Below are 21948 nucleotides of genomic sequence, written 5' to 3'. Positions count from 1 at the left end.
TGAAAAAAAAAAAAAAATCTTCTCACAGCCTTAATAAATTTTACATCATCATGTTTTATGCGCTGACACAAGCAGCTGGGCATTACTTCATGCATGCCTTCTTTCCCTTCCGCTTTCGTAATGAAACATATTTTTTGCTTGAAAAAAAAATCCCAGCACAACTAATTATACATTTAAAAAGAATGAAACGAACCTGGGAAACGTGTCGGAGGTAAAGATGAATAGCAAACAAAACAGAAGTCTGCAGTGAGCGGCAGCAAAACAACTTCTCAACCCAACCAAAATTTCTTTACCACCCAAATATATTAGCTACAGATATGTTGTGTGAAAAAGCATCTTCACACCTATTAAGTGAACACTTGTAGATCTTTGTACAAATGGAGAAGTTAATGAGTGATTCATCAAATCCATCATAAAATGCAAACACCTATGATGTTTGCATTCTGAAATACAAATTAATTAAATAAACAAACACGCTGCCACGACAATCATCAACAAAAACAACAACAACATGCATTTTAAGGCCATTTTCCCTGCCAGAGCGGGGGCTAGCCTTGCGGTCCCCATGACAATCTTCTCCATTTTGCCCTATTTTCTGCATCTCTCCTTGTTAACCCCCTTGCCCGCATTTCTTCTTCCACCATCTTCGGCCAAGTCTTTCTCGGTCTTCCCCGTCCTCTACTTCCTTCTACATTCATTTCCATCACTCTTCTCAACCAGTCACTTTCATCCTTCCTCAACACATGACCAAACCATCTCAACCTGTTCCTCTTCACAGCATCAATCATAGGCTCTATTCCCATCATCTTTCGCAATTCATCATTTGGCTTCCTCTCTCTCAACGATACTCCGCACATCCGTCGAACCATTCGCATTTCCACCCTTTCCAGCCTTCGTTGCTGCTCTACGTTCATTACCCATGTCTCGCTCCCATAAATCATAACACTTCTCACACATGCAGCATACACCTTTCCCTTCAGCTTCAACGACACTCCCCTCCTCGTCAGCACGCCACTCAGTTCCCGAAACGTCTTCCATGCACAATCATCACAGTCCACTACAATCATCAAAAGCTGTAAACCAAAATTCTCAAAACAAACATGAAGACAAAGTCCCGAGAAGGCCTCTCATGTTCAGTCACAAATTACCTTGTCGAAGAAAAAGGTAGGCTTTTCACAATCGCCAGTCCATATAGCATCATCCACTACCTGCTGCATACACTAAGTCATTTCCACAGGAAATAAATCAAGGAAAATCTGTGCGATTGTCAGGCCTTCAAAAAACAAAAAAGATGCCTCATCATCAAATTCAGGTGTTCCATCTTGGCTCTGGTTCGCTGAAAACATGACTCTTCTGATTCGTTCGCAAACTGAAGTTGTCCAATGGCATGCATTCCCGCAATCTTTCTGACTCCGGGTTCCTCCACTTGTATTCCTGGTTCCTCCTTCCAGATAAACAAACATAACTTTCCCGGAGCAGACACGTTGTGTTTTACTGTATTATTTTCAATCCTGTGTCACTGGTCGTGTTTTTGTCAAAATGTCCAGGCCAAATCATACATAGTGCTGTTGAATTGTAAAATTTGTGTTCCTGCTAAAGTCAGGCCTACTCATCCAGGGCTCGACTAGTCGGCTTATTCGTTCTGCCTCTGTTGCTTCTTCTGATACCTCAGCTTAATTCATCCCCCGTCTTTACTCAAAAATTTGATCTCCGTTTACTTTGTCCCTCAGTCCTGTCCCACTCCCCCCCTCCCCCCTACCCCCCCCCCCCCCCCCCACGCTCTCTTTCTGCTGTTCCTTTCGTTATATTGTGTCTTTCCCTGTTGGTGTTTAGCTCTTTCACGGGCCTGGATTTTGCATACAATTTTACAAAATGTAACTTTCAACTTTCAATGGATCGACTGATCACCACTCAAAGGCATTTATAACATGTACTGGAGGTCATGTCACACAAAGGCATTTATAATAACATGTACTGGAGGTCATGTCACACAAAGGCATTTATAATAACATATAGTGGTGGTCATGTCACACAAAGGCATTTATAATAACATATAGTGGTGGTCATGTCACACAAAGGCATTTATAATAACATGTAGTGGTGGTCATGTCACACAAAGGCATTTATAATAACATGTACTGGAGGTCATGTCACACAAAGGCATTTATAATAACATGTAGTGGCGGTCAAGTCACACAAAGGCATTTATAATAACATGCAGTGGTGGTCATGTCACACAAAGGCATTTATAATAACATGTAGTGGTGGTCATGTCACACAAAGGCATTTATAATAACATGTAGTGGTGGTCATGCCACACAAAGGCATTTATAATAACATGTAGTGGTGGTCATGTCACACAAAGGCATTTATAATAACATGTAGTGGAGGTCATGTCACACAAAGACATTTATAATAACATGTAGTGGTGGTCATGTCACACAAAGACATTTATAATAACATGTAGTGGAGGTCATGTCACACAAAGGCATTTATAATAACATGTAGTGGTGGTCATGTCACACAAAGGCATTTATAATAACATGTACTGGAGGTCATGTCACACAAAGGCATTTATAATAACATGTACTGGAGGTCATGTCACACAAAGACATTTATAATAACATGTACTGGCGGTCATGTCACACAAAGACATTTATAATAACATGTACTGGAGGTCATGTCACACAAAGACATTTATAATAACATGTACTGGAGGTCATGTCACACAAAGACATTTATAACAACATGCAGTGGTGGTCATGTCACACAAAGGCATTTATAATAGCATGTAGTGGTGGTCATGCCACACAAAGGCATTTATAATAACATGTAGTGGTGGTCATGTCACACAAAGGCATTTATAATAACATGTAGTGGTGGTCATGCCACACAAAGGCATTTATAATAACATGTAGTGGTGGTCATGTCACACAAAGGCATTTATAATAACATGTACTGGAGGTCATGTCACACAAAGACATTTATAATAACATGTAGTAGTGGTCATGCCACACAAAGGCATTTATAATAACATGTACTGGAGGTCATGTCACACAAAGACATTTATAATAACATGTAGTGGTGGTCATGTCACACAAAGGCATTTATAATAACATGTAGTGGTGGTCATGTCACACAAAGGCATTTATAATAACATGTAGTGGTGGTCATGCCACACAAAGGCATTTATAATAACATGTAGTGGTGGTCATGCCACACAAAGGCATTTATAATAACATGTAGTGGTGGTCATGTCACACAAAGGCATTTATAATAACATGTAGTGGTGGTCATGTCACACAAAGACATTTATAATAACATGTAGTGGTGGTCATGCCACACAAAGGCATTTATAATAACATGTAGTGGTGGTCATGTCACACAAAGACATTTATAATAACATGTAGTGGTGGTCTTGTCACACAAAGACATTTATAATAACATGTAGTGGTGGTCATGTCACACAAAGGCATTTATAATAACATGTAGTGGTGGCCATGCCACACAAAGGCATTTATAATAACATGTAGTGGTGGTCATGTCACACAAAGGCATTTATAATAACATGTAGTGGTGGTCATGCCACACAAAGGCATTTATAATAACATGTAGTGGTGGTCATGTCACACAAAGGCATTTATAATAACATGTAGTGGAGGTCATGTCACACAAAGACATTTATAATAACATGTAGTGGTGGTCATGTCACACAAAGACATTTATAATAACATGTAGTGGAGGTCATGTCACACAAAGGCATTTATAATAACATGTAGTGGTGGTCATGTCACACAAAGGCATTTATAATAACATGTACTGGAGGTCATGTCACACAAAGGCATTTATAATAACATGTACTGGAGGTCATGTCACACAAAGACATTTATAATAACATGTACTGGCGGTCATGTCACACAAAGACATTTATAATAACATGTACTGGAGGTCATGTCACACAAAGACATTTATAATAACATGTACTGGAGGTCATGTCACACAAAGACATTTATAACAACATGCAGTGGTGGTCATGTCACACAAAGGCATTTATAATAGCATGTAGTGGTGGTCATGCCACACAAAGGCATTTATAATAACATGTAGTGGTGGTCATGTCACACAAAGGCATTTATAATAACATGTAGTGGTGGTCATGCCACACAAAGGCATTTATAATAACATGTAGTGGTGGTCATGTCACACAAAGGCATTTATAATAACATGTACTGGAGGTCATGTCACACAAAGACATTTATAATAACATGTAGTAGTGGTCATGCCACACAAAGGCATTTATAATAACATGTACTGGAGGTCATGTCACACAAAGACATTTATAATAACATGTAGTGGTGGTCATGTCACACAAAGGCATTTATAATAACATGTAGTGGTGGTCATGTCACACAAAGGCATTTATAATAACATGTAGTGGTGGTCATGCCACACAAAGGCATTTATAATAACATGTAGTGGTGGTCATGCCACACAAAGGCATTTATAATAACATGTAGTGGTGGTCATGTCACACAAAGGCATTTATAATAACATGTAGTGGTGGTCATGTCACACAAAGACATTTATAATAACATGTAGTGGTGGTCATGCCACACAAAGGCATTTATAATAACATGTAGTGGTGGTCATGTCACACAAAGACATTTATAATAACATGTAGTGGAGGTCATGTCACACAAAGGCATTTATAATAACATGTACTGGAGGTCATGTCACACAAAGACATTTATAATAACTTGTAGCAGCGGTCATGTCACACAAAGGCATTTATAATAACATGTAGTGGTGGTCTTGTCACACAAAGACATTTATAATAACATGTAGTGGTGGTCATGTCACACAAAGGCATTTATAATAACATGTAGTGGTGGCCATGCCACACAAAGGCATTTATAATAACATGTAGTGGTGGTCATGCCACACAAAGGCATTTATAATAACATGTAGTGGTGGTCATGTCACACAAAGGCATTTATAATAACATGTAGTGGTGGTCATGTCACACAAAGACATTTATAATAACATGTAGTGGTGGTCATGTCACACAAAGGCATTTATAATAACATGTAGTGGAGGTCATGTCACACAAAGGCATTTATAATAACATGTAGTGGTGGTCATGTCACACAAAGGCATTTATAATAACATGTAGTGGTGGTCATGTCACACAAAGGCATTTATAATAACATGTAGTGGAGGTCATGTCACACAAAGGCATTTATAATAACATGTAGTGGAGGTCATGTCACACAAAGGCATTTATAATAACATGTAGTGGAGGTCATGTCACACAAAGACATTTATAATAACATGTAGTGGTGGTCATGTCACACAAAGGCATTTATAATAACATGTAGTGAGTGGTCATGTCACACGAAGGCATTTATAACTAGAACGGGCACTCGGTAGAGCGCATACCTTCGCCGCAGCTACTGTTCTGTACTTGGCATGGGAGTGTAGGGAACAGAACAGTGAACAGTTTGGTGCTGATTTCATGCAAATCGGATAAGAATTGACCGAGTTATGACAAAAAACGCACATTTTGCAAGGGCGTGACCCCCCTGACCTTTGGCCCCCAACCGCTAACAAGGGTTATGACGTCAGAGTGTCATGTCGCATATCACAAGATTGGGCATTGAATTCTGAACATTTTGGCATTAGTTTCATACAAATTGGACACAAATTGACCGCGCTATGGTAAAAAGACGATTTTGACCTTTTCATGACCTTGACCTTGACCTTTGACCCGATCGATTCCAAAATCTAATCAAATGGTTCCCGGATAATAACCTATCATCCCACCAAATTTCATGCGAATCGGTTGAATACTTTTTGAGTTATGCGAATAACATACACACACACACACAGACATACAAATAAATACACAGCGATCAAAACATAACCTTCCGCTTTTGCGAAGGTAATAACATGTACTGGAGGTCATGTCACACAAAGGCATTTATAATAACATGTAGTGGTGGTCATGTCACACAAAGGCATTTATAATAACATGTACTGGCGGTCATGCCACACAAAGACATTTTTAACTAGAACGGGCACTCGGTAGAGCGCATACCGTCGCCGCAGCTGCTGTTCTGTACTTGGCATGGGAGTGTAGGGAACAGAACAGTGAACAGTTTGGTGCTGATTTCATGCAAATCGGATAAGAATTGACCGAGTTATGACAAAAAACGCACATTTTGCAAGGTCGTGACCCCCCTGACCTTTGACCCCCAACCGCTAACAAGGGTAATGTCTTCACTGGGTCATGTCGTATATCACAAGATCGGGCATTGAATTCTGAACATTTTGGCATTAGTTGCATGCCAATTGGATAAAAATTGACCGCGCTATGGTAAAAATACGATTTTGACCTTTTCGTGACCTTGACCTTGACCTTTGACCCGATTGCTCCCAAAATCTAATCAAATGTGTCCCGTATAATAACCAATCATCCCACCAAATTTCATGCAATTCGGTTGAATACTTTTTGAGTTATGCGAATAACATACACACACACACACACACACAGACATACAAATAAATACACAGCGATCAAAACATAACCTTCCGCTTTTGCGAAGGTAATAAATACACAGCGATCAAAACATAACCTTCCGCTTTTGCGAAGGTAATAAATACACAGCGATCAAAACATAACCTTCCGCTTTTGCGAAGGTAATAAATACACAGCGATCAAAACATAACCTTCCGCTTTTGCGAAGGTAATTAACCTGAAATTGCAGACAGAATTATTTATTTTATCTGAGAAGCTAAACGAATCTTCTTCTTCTTTAGTACCTCAAACTTTATGTGAAATGCGATCGATTTTTAAAAATCAGAATTTGAGCAAATCTGTTTCATTCGTCTGTTAATATGCCTCCCCGATTGACAAATCTGCAATTTGAATTTCATTTGAGGTTGAAATGATTGCGGGAGATCGCGTTATAGTGATGACGTCTTGGATGGACATCCTCTTCTTCAGTCGCTCATAACTTTGAGTGAAATACGATCGAGTTAAAAATAGTCAGAATTTGAGCAAATCTGTTTCATTCGTTTGTTAATATGCCTCATCTCTTGACAAATCTGCAATTATAATTTTTTTTGAGGTTGAAATGATCGCGGGAGATTGCGTTATAGTGATGACGTCCTGGATGGACATCTTCTTCTTCAGTCGCGCATACCTTTGAGTGAAATACGATCGAGTTAAAAATAGTCAGAATTTGAGCAAATCTGTTTCATTCGTTTGTTAATATGCCTCATCTATTGTCAAATCTGCAATTATAATTTTTTTTGAGGTTGAAATGATCGCGGGAGATCGCGTTATAGTGATGACGTCCTGGATGGACATCTTCTTCTTCAGTCGCTCATAACTTTGAGTGAAATACGATCGAGTTAAAAATAGTCAGAATTTGAGCAAATCTGTTTCCCAAAATCTAATCAAATGTGTCCCGTATAATAACCAATCATCCCACCAAATTTCATGCAATTCGGTTGAATACTTTTTGAGTTATGCGATTAACATACACACACAAAGACATACAAATAAATACACAGCGATCAAAACATAACCTTCCGCTTTTGCGAAGGTAATAACATGTAGTGGTGGTCATGTCACACAAAGACATTTATAATAACATGTAGTGGTGGTCATGCCACACAAAGGCATTTATAATAGCATGTAGTGGTGGTCATGTCACACAAAGGCATTTATAATAACATGTAGTGGTGGTCATGTCACACAAAGACATTTATAATAACATGTAGTGGTGGTCATGCCACACAAAGGCATTTATAATAGCATGTACTGGAGGTCATGTCACACAAAGACATTTATAATAACATGTAGTGGTGGTCATGTCACACAAAGGCATTTATAATAACATGTAGTGGTGGTTATGTCACACAAAGGCATTTATAATAACATGTAGTGGTGGTCATGTCACACAAAGGCATTTATAATAACATGTACTGGAGGTCATGTCACACAACGACATTTATAATAACATGTAGTGGTGGTCACGTAACATAAAGGCATTTATAATAACATGTACTGGTGGTCATGTCACACAAAGGCATTTATAACAACATGTACTGGACGTCATGTCACACAAAGACATTTATAATAACATGTAGTGGTGGTCATGTCACCAAAAGACATTTATAACAACATGTACTGGCGGTCATGTCACACAAAGGCATTTATAATAACTTGTAGCAGCGGTCATGTCACACAAAGACATTTATAATAACATGTACTGGTGGTCATGTCACAAAAAGGCATTTATAATAACTTGTAGCAGCGGTCATGTCACACAAAGACATTTATAATAACATGTACTGGTGGTCATGTCACAAAAAGGCATTTATAATAACATGTAGCAGCAGTCATGTCACACAAAGGCATTTATAATAACTTGTAGCAGCGGTCATGTCACACAAAGACATTTATAATAACATGTACTGGTGGTCACGTCACAAAAAGGCATTTATAATAACATGTAGCAGCGGTCATGTCACATTAAGACATTTATAATAACATGTAGTGGTGGTCATGTCACAAAAAGGCATTTATAATAACATGTAGTGGTGGTCATGTCACACAAAGGCATTTATAATAACATGTAGTGGTGGTCATGTCACACAAAGGCATTTATAATAGCATGTACTGGTGGTCATGTCACACAAAGGCATTTATAATAACATGTAGTGGTGCTCATGTCACACAAAGGCATTTATAATAACATGTAGTGGTGGTCATGTCACACAAAGGCATTTATAATAACATGTAGGGGTGGTCATGTCACACAAAGGCATTTATAATAACATGTACTGGAGGTCATGTCACACAAAGACATTTATAATAACATGTAGTGGTGGTCACGTAACATAAAGGCATTTATAATAACATGTACTGGTGGTCATGTCACACAAAGGCATTTATAACAACATGTACTGGACGTCATGTCACACAACGACATTTATAATAACATGTAGTGGTGGTCATGTCACCAAAAGACATTTATAACAACATGTAATGGCGGACATGTCACACAAAGGCATTTATAATAACTTGTAGCAGCGGTCATGTCACACAAAGACATTTATAATAACATGTAGTGGTGGTCATGTCACACAAAGACATTTATAATAACATGTAGTGGTGGTCATGTCACACAAAGGCATTTATAATAACATGTAGTGGTGGTCATGTCACACAAAGACATTTATAATAACATGTAGTGGTGGTCAGGTCACACAAAGGCATTTATAATAACATGTAGTGGTGGTCATGTCACACAAAGGCATTTATAATAACATATAGTGGCGGTCATGTCACACAGAGGCATTTATAATAACATGTAGTGGTGGTCATGTCACACAAAGGCATTTATAATAACATGTACTGGAGTTCATGTCACACAAAGACATTTATAATACCATGTAGTGGTGGTCATGTCACACAAAGGCATTTATAATAACATGTAGTGGTGGTCATGTCACACAAAGGCATTTATCATAACATGTAGTGGTGGTCATGTCACACAAGGGCATTTATAATAACATGTAGTGGTGGTCATGTCACACAAAGGCATTTATAATAGCATGTAGTGGTGGTCATGGCACACAAAGGCATTTATAATAACATGTAGCGGTGGTCATGTCACACAAAGGCATTTATAATAACATGTACTGGAGGTCATGTCACACAAAGACATTTATAATAACATGTAGTGGTGGTCATGTCACACAAAGGCATTTATAATAACATGTACTGGAGGTCATGTCACACAAAGACATTTATAATAACATGTAGTGGTGGTCATGCCACACAAAGGCATTTATAATAACATGTAGCGGTGGCCATGTCACACAAAGGCATTTATAATAACATGTAGTGGTGGTCATGCCACAAAAAGGCATTTATAATAACATGTAGTGGTGGTCATGCCACACAAAGGCATTTATAATAACATGTAGTGGTGGTCATGCCACACAAAGGCATTTATAATAACATGTAGTGGTGGTCATGCCACACAAAGGCATTTATAATAACATGTAGTGGTGGTCATGTCACACAAAGGCATTTATAATAACATGTAGTGGTGGTCATGCCACACAAAGGCATTTATAATAACATGTAGTGGTGGTCATGTCACACAAAGACATTTATAATAACATGTAGTGGTGGTCATGCCACACAAAGGCATTTATAATAGCATGTACTGGAGGTCATGTCACACAAAGACATTTATAATAACATGTTGTGGTGGTCATGTCACACAAAGGCATTTATAATAACATGTAGTGGTGGTTATGTCACACAAAGGCATTTATAATAACATGTAGTGGTGGTCATGTCACACAAAGGCATTTATAATAACATGTACTGGAGGTCATGTCACACAACGACATTTATAATAACATGTAGTGGTGGTCACGTAACATAAAGGCATTTATAATAACATGTACTGGTGGTCATGTCACACAAAGGCATTTATAACAACATGTACTGGACGTCATGTCACACAAAGACATTTATAATAACATGTAGTGGTGGTCATGTCACCAAAAGACATTTATAACAACATGTACTGGCGGTCATGTCACACAAAGGCATTTATAATAACTTGTAGCAGCGGTCATGTCACACAAAGACATTTATAATAACTTGTAGCAGCAGTCATGTCACACAAAGACATTTATAATAACATGTAGTGGTGGTCATGTCACCAAAAGACATTTATAACAACATGTACTGGCGGTCATGTCACACAAAGGCATTTATAATAACTTGTAGCAGCGGTCATGTCACACAAAGGCATTTATAATAACTTGTAGCAGCGGTCATGTCACACAAAGACATTTATAATAACATGCAGTGGTGGTCACGTCACAAAAAGGCATTTAGAATAACATGTAGCAGCGGTCATGTCACATTAAGACATTTATAATAACATGTAGTGGTGGTCATGTCACAAAAAGGCATTTATAATAACATGTAGTGGTGGTCATGTCACACAAAGGCATTTATAATAACATGTAGTGGTGGTCATGTCACACAAAGGCATTTATAATAACATGTAGTGGTGGTCATGTCACACAAAGGCATTTATAATAGCATGTACTGGTGGTCATGTCACACAAAGGCATTTATAATAACATGTAGTGGTGGTCATGTCACACAAAGGCATTTATAATAACATGTCGTGGTGGTCATGTCACACAAAGGCATTTATAATAACATGTAGGGGTGGTCATGTCACACAAAGGCATTTATAATAACATGTACTGGAGGTCATGTCACACAAAGACATTTATAATAACATGTAGTGGTGGTCACGTAACATAAAGGCATTTATAATAACATGTACTGGTGGTCATGTCACACAAAGGCATTTATAATAACATGTAGCGGTGGTCATGTCACACAAAGGCATTTATAATAACATGTACTGGAGGTCATGTCACACAAAGACATTTATAATAACATGTAGCGGTGGTCATGTCACACAAAGGCATTTATAATAACATGTACTGGAGGTCATGTCACACAAAGACATTTATAATAACATGTAGTGGTGGTCATGCCACACAAAGGCATTTATAATAACATGTAGTGGTGGTCATGCCACAAAAAGGCATTTATAATAACATGTAGTGGTGGTCATGCCACACAAAGGCATTTATAATAACATGTCGCGGTGGTCATGCCACAAAAAGGCATTTATAATAACATGTAGTGGTGGTCATGCCACAAAAAGGCATTTATAATAACATGTAGTGGTGGTCATGCCACACAAAGGCATTTATAATAACATGTACTGGAGGTCATGCCACACAAAGGCATTTATAATAACATGTAGTGGTGGTCATGCCACACAAAGGCATTTATAATAACATGTAGTGGTGGTCATGTCACACAAAGGCATTTATAATAACATGTAGTGGTGGTCATGCCACACAAAGGCATTTATAATAACATGTAGTGGTGGTCATGTCACACAAAGACATTGATAATAACATGTAGTGGTGGTCATGCCACACAAAGGCATTTATAATAGCATGTACTGGAGGTCATGTCACACAAAGACATTTATAATAACATGTTGTGGTGGTCATGTCACACAAAGGCATTTATAATAACATGTAGTGGTGGTTATGTCACACAAAGGCATTTATAATAACATGTAGTGGTGGTCATGTCACACAAAGGCATTTATAATAACATGTACTGGAGGTCATGTCACACAACGACATTTATAATAACATGTAGTGGTGGTCACGTAACATAAAGGCATTTATAATAACATGTACTGGTGGTCATGTCACACAAAGGCATTTATAACAACATGTACTGGACGTCATGTCACACAAAGACATTTATAATAACATGTAGTGGTGGTCATGTCACCAAAAGACATTTATAACAACATGTACTGGCGGTCATGTCACACAAAGGCATTTATAATAACTTGTAGCAGCGGTCATGTCACACAAAGACATTTATAATAACATGTACTGGTGGTCATGTCACAAAAAGGCATTTATAATAACTTGTAGCAGCGGTCATGTCACACAAAGACATTTATAATAACATGTACTGGTGGTCACGTCACAAAAAGGCATTTATAATAACATGTAGCAGCGGTCATGTCACATTAAGACATTTATAATAACATGTAGTGGTGGTCATGTCACAAAAAGGCATTTATAATAACATGTACTGGTGGTCATGTCATAAAAAGGCATTTATAATAACTTGTAGCAGTGGTCATGTCACACAAAGACATTTATAATAACATGTACTGGTGGTCATGTCACAAAAAGGCATTTATAATAACATGTAGCAGCGGTCATGTCACACAAAGGCATTTATAATAACTTGTAGCAGCGGTCATGTCACACAAAGACATTTATAATAACATGTACTGGTGGTCACGTCACAAAAAGGCATTTATAATAACATGTAGCAGCGGTCATGTCACATTAAGACATTTATAATAACATGTAGTGGTGGTCATGTCACAAAAAGGCATTTATAATAACATGTAGTGGTGGTCATGTCACACAAAGGCATTTATAATAACATGTAGTGGTGGTCATGTCACACAAAGGCATTTATAATAACATGTAGGGGTGGTCATGTCACACAAAGGCATTTATAATAACATGTACTGGAGGTCATGTCACACAAAGACATTTATAATAACATGTAGCAGCGGTCATGTCACACAAAGGCATTTATAATAACATGTAGCGGCGGTCATGTCACACAAAGACATTTATAATAACATGTCCTGGAGGTCATGTCACACACAGGCATTTATAATAACATGTAGTGGCGGTCATGTCACAAAAAGACATTTATAATAACATGTAGTAGTGGTCACATAACATGAAGGCATTTATAATAACATGTACTGGCGGTCATGTCACACAAAGGCATTTATAATAACATGTAGCGGCGGTCATGTCACACAAAGGCATTTATAATAACATGTAGTGGCAGTTATGTCACACAAAGGCATTTATAATAACATGTAGTGGCGGTTATGTCACACAGAGGCATTTATAATAACATGTAGTGGCGGTCATGTCACACAAAGGCATTTATAATAACATGTAGTGGCGGTTATGTCACACAGAGGCATTTATAATAACATGTAGTGGCGGTCATGTCACACAAAGGCATTTATAATAACATGTAGTGGCGGTTATGTCACACAAAGGCATTTATAATAACATGTAGTGGCGGTTATGTCACACAGAGGCATTTATAATAACATGTAGTGGCGGTCATGTCACACAAAGGCATTTATAATAACATGTAGCGGCGGTCATGTCACACAAAGGCATTTATAACATGTAGTGGCGGTTATGTCACACAGAGGCATTTATAATAACATGTAGTGGCGGTCATGTCACACAAAGGCATTTATAATAACATGTAGCGGCAGTCATGTTACAAAGTATGTATGTGGGGCTTTATGTTGAACAAAAATTCTCAATATCAATGTACTCTGGACACGCGCTACATAAAGTACGCACTCACCATCATAGTCTTGGAGTTTCCTCCAAGCGAGTCCTGAAGAAGCCGAGTCAGTTTGGAGTTGCGGTATGGCACGTGGGTACTTTTTCCATCTACAAGTGCTGAGATTACATTTCCAAGGGTCGATAGTGACAGATTTATCTTCGTCGCCTCCTTCAACCTCTGCCCTGTTGCACCCGTCTTGGTCTGTCTCTCTGAGCCCTAATGCGTGTGACAATTACAACGCCATACATGTTGAAATATTAAAGGACAAACATTTTTAAATTCCATAAAAATAAACAAACCATACATCTAGTTTGCAAACAGCAAGGCTTTAGGTGCCAATGGCCAGATCTTAAGTTTAACAGACTTGATTGGCAAAATATGCAAATCTTAACAGACGGGTAACACATTGTAGGTTAACATAACAAGTCAGGTAAACCTGCAAGGATAAAAAAGCAAGGCAGAGTCAAACTTATTGCATGGGGTTACCACAAATGACCAACCCATAATTAATACTAGAACGGCACTCGGTAGAGCGCATACCTCCGACAGGCTGAACAATTTATGTTTTGTATCCCAATGATAGGCCAGATCTGGATCCGGACATGAACCAAAATCGAATCGGCTTGTTCTTGACATCTAACAAACTCATCCAAATACTTTTGTCATAATCCGTCCACAACTTTTTGAGATATCGTCCGTTTTGAGATATTGATTATACGTTATCGTTTTTGGCCCCATCTCTCATTGGTGAAGAATCATACAAAAATACGCAAATTCGTGTCTGTCTGTCTGTCTGTCTGTCTGATGATTCTTTGACCGCGATACATTCAAATTTTGCTTATCCAATCTCAACCAAACATGACAGGAGGACAAAGGGTCACACAATGAAGGTTGTAGAATATTCATTTGCCTCCCTTCCCAAGGGGGTTTTCTCCTCCACGCGAGTTTTCCCCACCATTGCCGCCAAAGTGTTGCGTGTTTGAGGTGTATATATCCATGTTAAATTAGCTTTATCGTGGCATTTTTCCAAGGCCGCTTCTAATAACAAAATGAATGATAACAACATAACATTAATATTATTACAAAAAATTATTAATACCAATGGTGGGAGAGTTTTCCAGACAGTCTTTATGGAGAGACCAGTGGCATACCTAAGGTATGGCAGGTATGGCACATGCCCTGGGCACCACTTGAAGGGGGGTGCCACTGAGCAGTTTCTATTAAAGTCAGACAAGCCATCCTCGGATAGTGAAAAAAGAATTTTCTTCAGATGTATGATCTGTCTTTGATTTATCATGGGTGAGAAGCACTAGGATGGTTAGATTGTTAAACCACTTATATAAATTATCAGGTAAAAATACAGTGCTGGGAGCTACATGACCACATACCTCACAGTACCACTGCTCAGTGCCAACTGGCAGTAAGACCATTCTCCTGTGCAAACTAGGGAGGTAGTCGAGAATTTTGTGCAAAATCTGTGAAATTTAATGTTCTTATTAAAAGTGCCATTTCCTTATTTCAGAGCATTGTGTAAGAAGACCATGAAACGTTTCTTCACGAAGAAGAAGGAAAGTGGAGCTGAAGGACGGAAGAGACGAAAGTTGAAGACGGAGGAGGCCAAGAAGTCGAGCAAGTTCTTCATGCCCTTCTTTGAAAATCCCGGAACAAGTTGTTCTACACGTTCCATGGAGTCGCCTGCACCTGTTACAAGTTTGTTAGAATCCGAAGGTGGATGAAGTACAAATGCATCACAAGCCGAGGAGGAAGTCAAGTCAGATAAATCAGAGTATGACGAGATTAAAAGTGAGGCTGCCAGAGAGAACGTGGACATGACAGGAGGCGAGGACGATGGTGGTGGTGGTGATGTTGAGTTTATTGACGAGATTTGACCTGACGAGATTGTACCTGACAACACTGAACCTAGTGAACTGGATGGTGTCGAAGAGCCTCGAACTGTCATACCAGAAGTGATTGAACAGCATGACATTGGACTTCTGAATTTCGACAAGGATACTGGAAAAGCAATTCTGCCTGACGCGTTGAGAACAGAAATAATAAAGCTGGGTTCGAAGTATTTCCAGAACAGTGAGGGGCCTTTCCTACCAACAAATAACCGCTCAATGAACAAAACTTGGTTCAAGAGGAAATTGGGAAATGGTCGTGGTGAGGAAGTGACTCGTTCATGGCTGGTCTATTCCGCGTCAGTGTCGTGCAAACGAGCGAACCTTTCATCCATTTCTCTATAAAGACGGTCGAGTGTTCCCTTCATGACTTTCCATTTCCTCCTTGGCTGTTAACCCAGCGTCTCTCAAGTTCTCATCAGCCATTCGTTTCTTTCGTCTCTGACGTCTTTCAACTTCAATATTCCATTCTTGACAGAGACCGAGTCCTTCTTCGAGTGACTCACTGACCAACACTTCTCTTTCATCATCAAAATGATCTCGAAGGGCTTTAAAATCCAGGTTTAAATACCTTTCAAAGGTTTAAATAAGACAGGTTCCTCCAAGATCCTCTCCAACGATGTTCTAATCATTTGCACCTGAGTTGGTGCACCTGATTCTAATTTTAGGTATTTGAAGTAGTGATAAATGTAGGGGTGTACTTACTTTTTCCACATGTGAAATTTGCATTTATGTTTATTTAAATTATACAATGGACTACAAAATGTAAATGTTTCATGATATTTGTTATATTATATCACCTTTATCTATAAATATTGTTAAAATGAAGATCAAATAGCTGTATGTTGAAATATGTTGAAAAAGTCAAAACTTTACATGGGGTGTACTTACTTTTTCACGTGACTGTATATATACAGTGCGTATCAAAAAAAAGGCAATCCGAATTCAAGGGGTTAATATGCAAAGGTTATTTAATTTGACAATTTACATGTGGTTTACCAATTATGAGGAGATCCTCAGCTTTCCATTGATGCCTTTCATGCATCATTGCTGTCACACATGACCGAGTACATGTTCATTGAAAATGACAAGTTCAAATCGCATTTTTATAAAGTTTGGCTAATCGGTGCAAGACAGTTTTAAATGGACGCATTACTTGTTTACTGCCAAGTTGATAATGTAAAATTGTTGAGCTGGTCTGGTAATCGCCGGTTGCGTAATCCTTTGTTTAAGATGGGTATTTAAGATGGGCCTACAATGTATGGGTTTAGAGACAGTCTGAGTCATTGAAAAGATGGTTCAACTTAGGACTGAACAGCGGACCTTCGTGGTTACAACCTTTCACCAAACTGGAAGTTTGCAGTGAACTGGAGATGCGGTCAGGGAACGTTTCCCAGAACGGGAGCCTCCAGCAGCCAAAACCATCTGGGCAAATGTTCGAAAATACCAAGAGCATGGCACTAGCCTCAACCGCAACAAGGAGAATTCTGGTTAGGAGGCGCACTGGGCGATCGGGAAATGAACATTGCAGCAGTAAGGCAGCAAGTTTTGGAGCATCCTAGGGATACCATCGCAAGACGAAATGGGACGAGATTGCCTTCAGCAACATTCAACCGAATCACAAGACTGGACCTCCACCAACATCCATATTGGATTCACATCCGGCATCAACTTACGCCAGGGGATTTTTCCAGGAGGCTGGTGCTTGCCAGATGGTTGATAGCACGTTGCGAAGCAGATGTCAATCCTGCGGTATCTCGTTATCGGCGACAAAGCTGCTTTCGCCATGGACGGCAAGGTCAACACCCATAATGTTCTTGAATATGCACCGACAGGACAACCCTCGGAATTTAATTTTGACACCAACATGAATCGACAAAAGTGGACTGTTTGGTTGGGACTTTGTGGAAGTGGTCAGGTGATCGGACCATTTTTCTTTCAAAGGAATATCAATGGTAACAGGTATCTGCAGATGATCAATGATGAAGTTTTACCACAGCTGGAGGAGAACTTTGAGCGACAGGTTCGTGGTGTCTTCAGATATCTCTGGTGGGCCCAAGACGGCGCCCCAGCACATCGTCTTATCGCTGTCCGAGATCGACTGATGGAACTCTTTGGAGACCGAGTCATCACCCTCAACCATGCAGTGGAATGGCCGCCAAGATCACCTGACCTCACACCATGCGATTATTTACTTTGGAGACATTTAAAGAACAAGGTGTTCGTAACTCCTCCCCGTGATCTTGACGAATTGCAGGGCCGTATTCGACATGAAGTGGATGCTTTGCACAATGACCCGGCTATGGTGAGACGAGCAGTTCAGGGCATGCTCTGTCGCTGTGAGCTTTGTGTTGAAAGGGGAGGTGGCCATGTTGAAGGTGTGGGTGCATAAAGGCCAATCATTCCTGAGAAAAGTTCACATCTAACGTTCATTTTGCACCAATTATCGTGACTTGCATCGATTAACCAAACTTGTAAAAATGCGATTTGAACTTGTCATTTTCAATGAACATGTACTCGGTCATGTGTGACAGCAATGATGCATGGAAGGTATCAATGCAAAGCTGAGGATCTCCTCTTAATTAGTAAACCACAGGTAAATTGTCAAAATAAATAACCTTTGCATATTAACCCCTTGAATTCGAATTACCTTTTTTTTGATACGCACTATATATATATATATATATATATATATATATATATATATATATATATATATATATATATATATATTGCGTATTGCGTGTGCTTGTGCGTGTGCGTGTGTGAGTGTGTGAATATGTGCGTGTGTGTGCACATGTGTATATATGTGTGTATGTGTGTGTGTGTGTATGTGTGTCTTTCTGGACAATAACGCTTTACCATTTGAGATATTGTCATCAAATTTTCAAAAAAGATTTATTATGAGAATATGGAAAAGGCAAATTAATAATTTTGTCAAATGGTCAAAGGACAGCATCACCTAAACCCACCTCCATACTAAACCCATTTCTTCTTCCACCACCTTAAGCCAAGTCTTTCTCGGTCTTCCCCGTCCTCTACTTCCTTCTACATTCATTCCCATCACTCTTCTAAACCAGTCACTTTCATCCTTCCTCAACACATGACCAAACCATCTCAACCTGCTTCTCTTCACAGCATCAATCACAGGCTCTATTCCCATCACCAGCATCATCATCAGCCCTCGGGTATCTGATGATTAATATGGTGATGGTGTCATACCACTTAAACTGAAAATTAAAGGGATGTTTAATTACGGTAGATGAGCAGAGTCGTTTATACGAGCATACATAACATGAGATGAGACCTACCCGACTGTATGATTTGAAAAATCTACATTTTTTTTATTATAAACCTGCTCATCATTCTCGGATGATGTGAATTACAATTTGGCAAATGAAGGAAAATCATACAGCACATGCAAACCAAGCAAGATGGCTATTTCATAAGAATTCACCCGGTTCAGGGTTTCATTTCTATGTAAACATACAATCAAGTTGATGAATCCTAGCTATAACTCACAGGCCAGTATGTATGGTTTTTTGGGGGGTTTTTTTGTCACGCTACTCCTACAGTTCTGGGCCGATTAAATCCACACTTGCTACATCGGATCAGCATCACTCATTAGTGCACAGGGACGTTTTGATCTTTGCCATTGGTCTTTGGGGGAAGGGGAAGGGTAGAGGAGAGGGGACGCAATTTCTGTATGGGAATGTGTATCATGTAGTCGGCAGATGGGAGAGGAGGGCATTACAAGTCCCACCCTTTACACTACAGTATTCCTATCCCCACGTTTTCCAGTGCAGTGAGATCTTTCAAATTACGCATCGAGAGGTATTTCCAATTACACGTTTGAATAAGCATAATACCATAACGCCCCTAGCAACTCCCATTCCCCTCCCTCCCACCTCATCCCTGACCACGTGTATGTTCTGAGTAATAATCTTACTATAATTCACCAAATGTCCGTCTGTCCGTTTGAAGGTACCACAAAAACGGCTCAAACGATCGCAACGATATTTTGGGTGGGTATTCCTGGGACGCCTGGGAGTAAAATAGGCTATATTGTTTTTCCAATTTTTCAAAGTTTTCCAATTTTCCAGTTTTTCCAAACATGATGGAATAATATTTACAGATATGAACAGTGATGTGGCTTTTATTGGAATTCTACAAATACTGTTTAGATTTTAGATTTTGCGACAATTATGAACCAGCCGCGATGCGGAAGTGGACAGATGACGGCAATGCGCGGGTTTGATAATATCCAAATACAACCGTCATTCAATCGTAATGTTAAATCGTTAAACGTGAATCGTGTTAATCGTTTTGTTAAAGTATCAATTGATGATTGGAATTGAGTGAATACAATTACGATTTTGAATTCGTAATTGTATTCACCCAACCGTACGGAACTTCACATCAGGATTTAAATATTTGTTTATGTCACGAATGTTGTTAAAAGTTTATTTTTTATATTAATGTTATTTCATTTGTGATTGGAGTTATGCTGTTTGGAATGAAAAAAGAGATATCAAGTTCAAGTGAATGACGAAATGCTGTGATGGTTTCTACTTTCTAAACGTGAAATTCGCGGATCGCCACATGCAGATTCGCCATCAACTGGGTATGGAACAAACGTACCCGTTTGTTTGCCAACGGGTACGTTTTTCATGGAAGTCCTTCACGAACTTGCTGTCCATGTCTGACGTGCGACTGAAGGTGCTACAGGAATGTGGAATTTATTGGTTTCATGCGTTAGCATTCGCCGTTTCTACATTGTCTGTTTGCTTCTGGCCTCCCACCGGTGCGTAGCACGGGTACCTCACTAGTAAAAAGAAGTGAATGAGAACTCATAAAAATAACTGAAGTGTAGCAACAGTTGCTGAGGTACATGTATTATCAGAAAACAAAGTAATGGGAACTAGGAATGTTTGTTGATGAGGACTTCTGGAAATATGATTGTGTTAAACTGGGCTGACTTTGTTGACTGATGAGTCATACGTTCCCAAATCCAAAATTGGAAAATAGAAACTAGGGTGGGACAGAGTCCGAGTTCAGACTAAATTCCTATCTCACTAGAATGAACCAATCAGCACAACAAAGCAACTCACAGCCAGATCCACAAGGTGTAGTTTTCCAACACGGACGTGTGTATCTCCGTCAGTGCCCTTTTCACTGCACTCGATGGTAATTGTGAAAATGGCGTGTGAGCGTGAGCTATGCTCGTTCATGTTTGTCGCTCCCACTGAACCTGGAAATGCATCCATGGAAAGAAGACAGGAAAATATGGGAAACAGAAATACAGGAAAAATGGGGAGGGAAAAATAAGCACACTTTTTTTTTAACACAATAATCAAATAAATAAACACATCAACTAAAATAAATTAGCACAACGTAGTAAAGATACTATTCATTCACGTGAGCATTACATATTTCCATTCAAAATGAAATCTTCAAAAATTAAAATAGCGTACAAAGACGAAGCACAGCAGCAAGAAAAGAAAACTAAAGCAGAAGTAAAAAGCAGGAGCAATGGCCGCCAATCATTTGATTAAATGCTGACACTTGTAATGTTAGATAGATCTAAATCAGAAAACTAGAGAGGTCGTCGAACGCTTCACCCCACGCAGTGGTAAGTACAGAGCCGCCGAGAGCCAGAATGGGTCCTGGGGCTATACCAAGTGTCGAGCCCCCTTCATCTGGGCCCCGCTTTAAAAAAAAATTTTTTTTATCAACCTATCGCTAAGAAGGTTTCCGAATTTTCGTCAGACCAAACACATGCCATGGTTAAGGGAAATTGGAGTGTTATTCATTTATTCCTGTGGGAGCAGGAGTATCCGGAGTTACCCGGTGATGTTCTAATCCTACTGGTCTTTTGAAGAAATCAATTTTTTTTTCTATTTTTTTGTAGGTGCCTAAAACACTCCCCGACCTACACCCAATAAGGAAAATTTATATGTAATACTATGTATACATACACACACACAC

At 39.1% G+C, this 21948-nt stretch overlaps 1 protein-coding gene across 1 annotated transcript in view; it reads right to left on the bottom strand.

Annotated features, from left to right (window-relative positions):
* Positions 1–21948, bottom strand: part of KIF3A (kinesin family member 3A) — a 407615-nt gene that overhangs the window by 297746 nt on the left and 87921 nt on the right. The window contains exons 6-7 of the mRNA XM_078775379.1: positions 21072–21211; positions 14078–14275 (exon numbers count right to left, since the gene is read on the bottom strand). Of these exons, the coding sequence (XP_078631505.1) occupies positions 14078–14275; positions 21072–21211 (338 nt within the window). The remainder of the gene's footprint in view (positions 1–14077; positions 14276–21071; positions 21212–21948) is intronic.

The sequence above is a fragment of the Myxine glutinosa genome, chromosome 4 (genome assembly GCF_964187855.1).
Source record: "Myxine glutinosa chromosome 4, kmMyxGlut1.1, whole genome shotgun sequence".
Lineage (NCBI taxonomy): Eukaryota > Metazoa > Chordata > Myxini > Myxiniformes > Myxinidae > Myxine > Myxine glutinosa.
The sequence above is the reverse complement of the archived record's forward strand: the minus strand, read 5'-3'. Positions and strand labels throughout refer to the sequence as shown.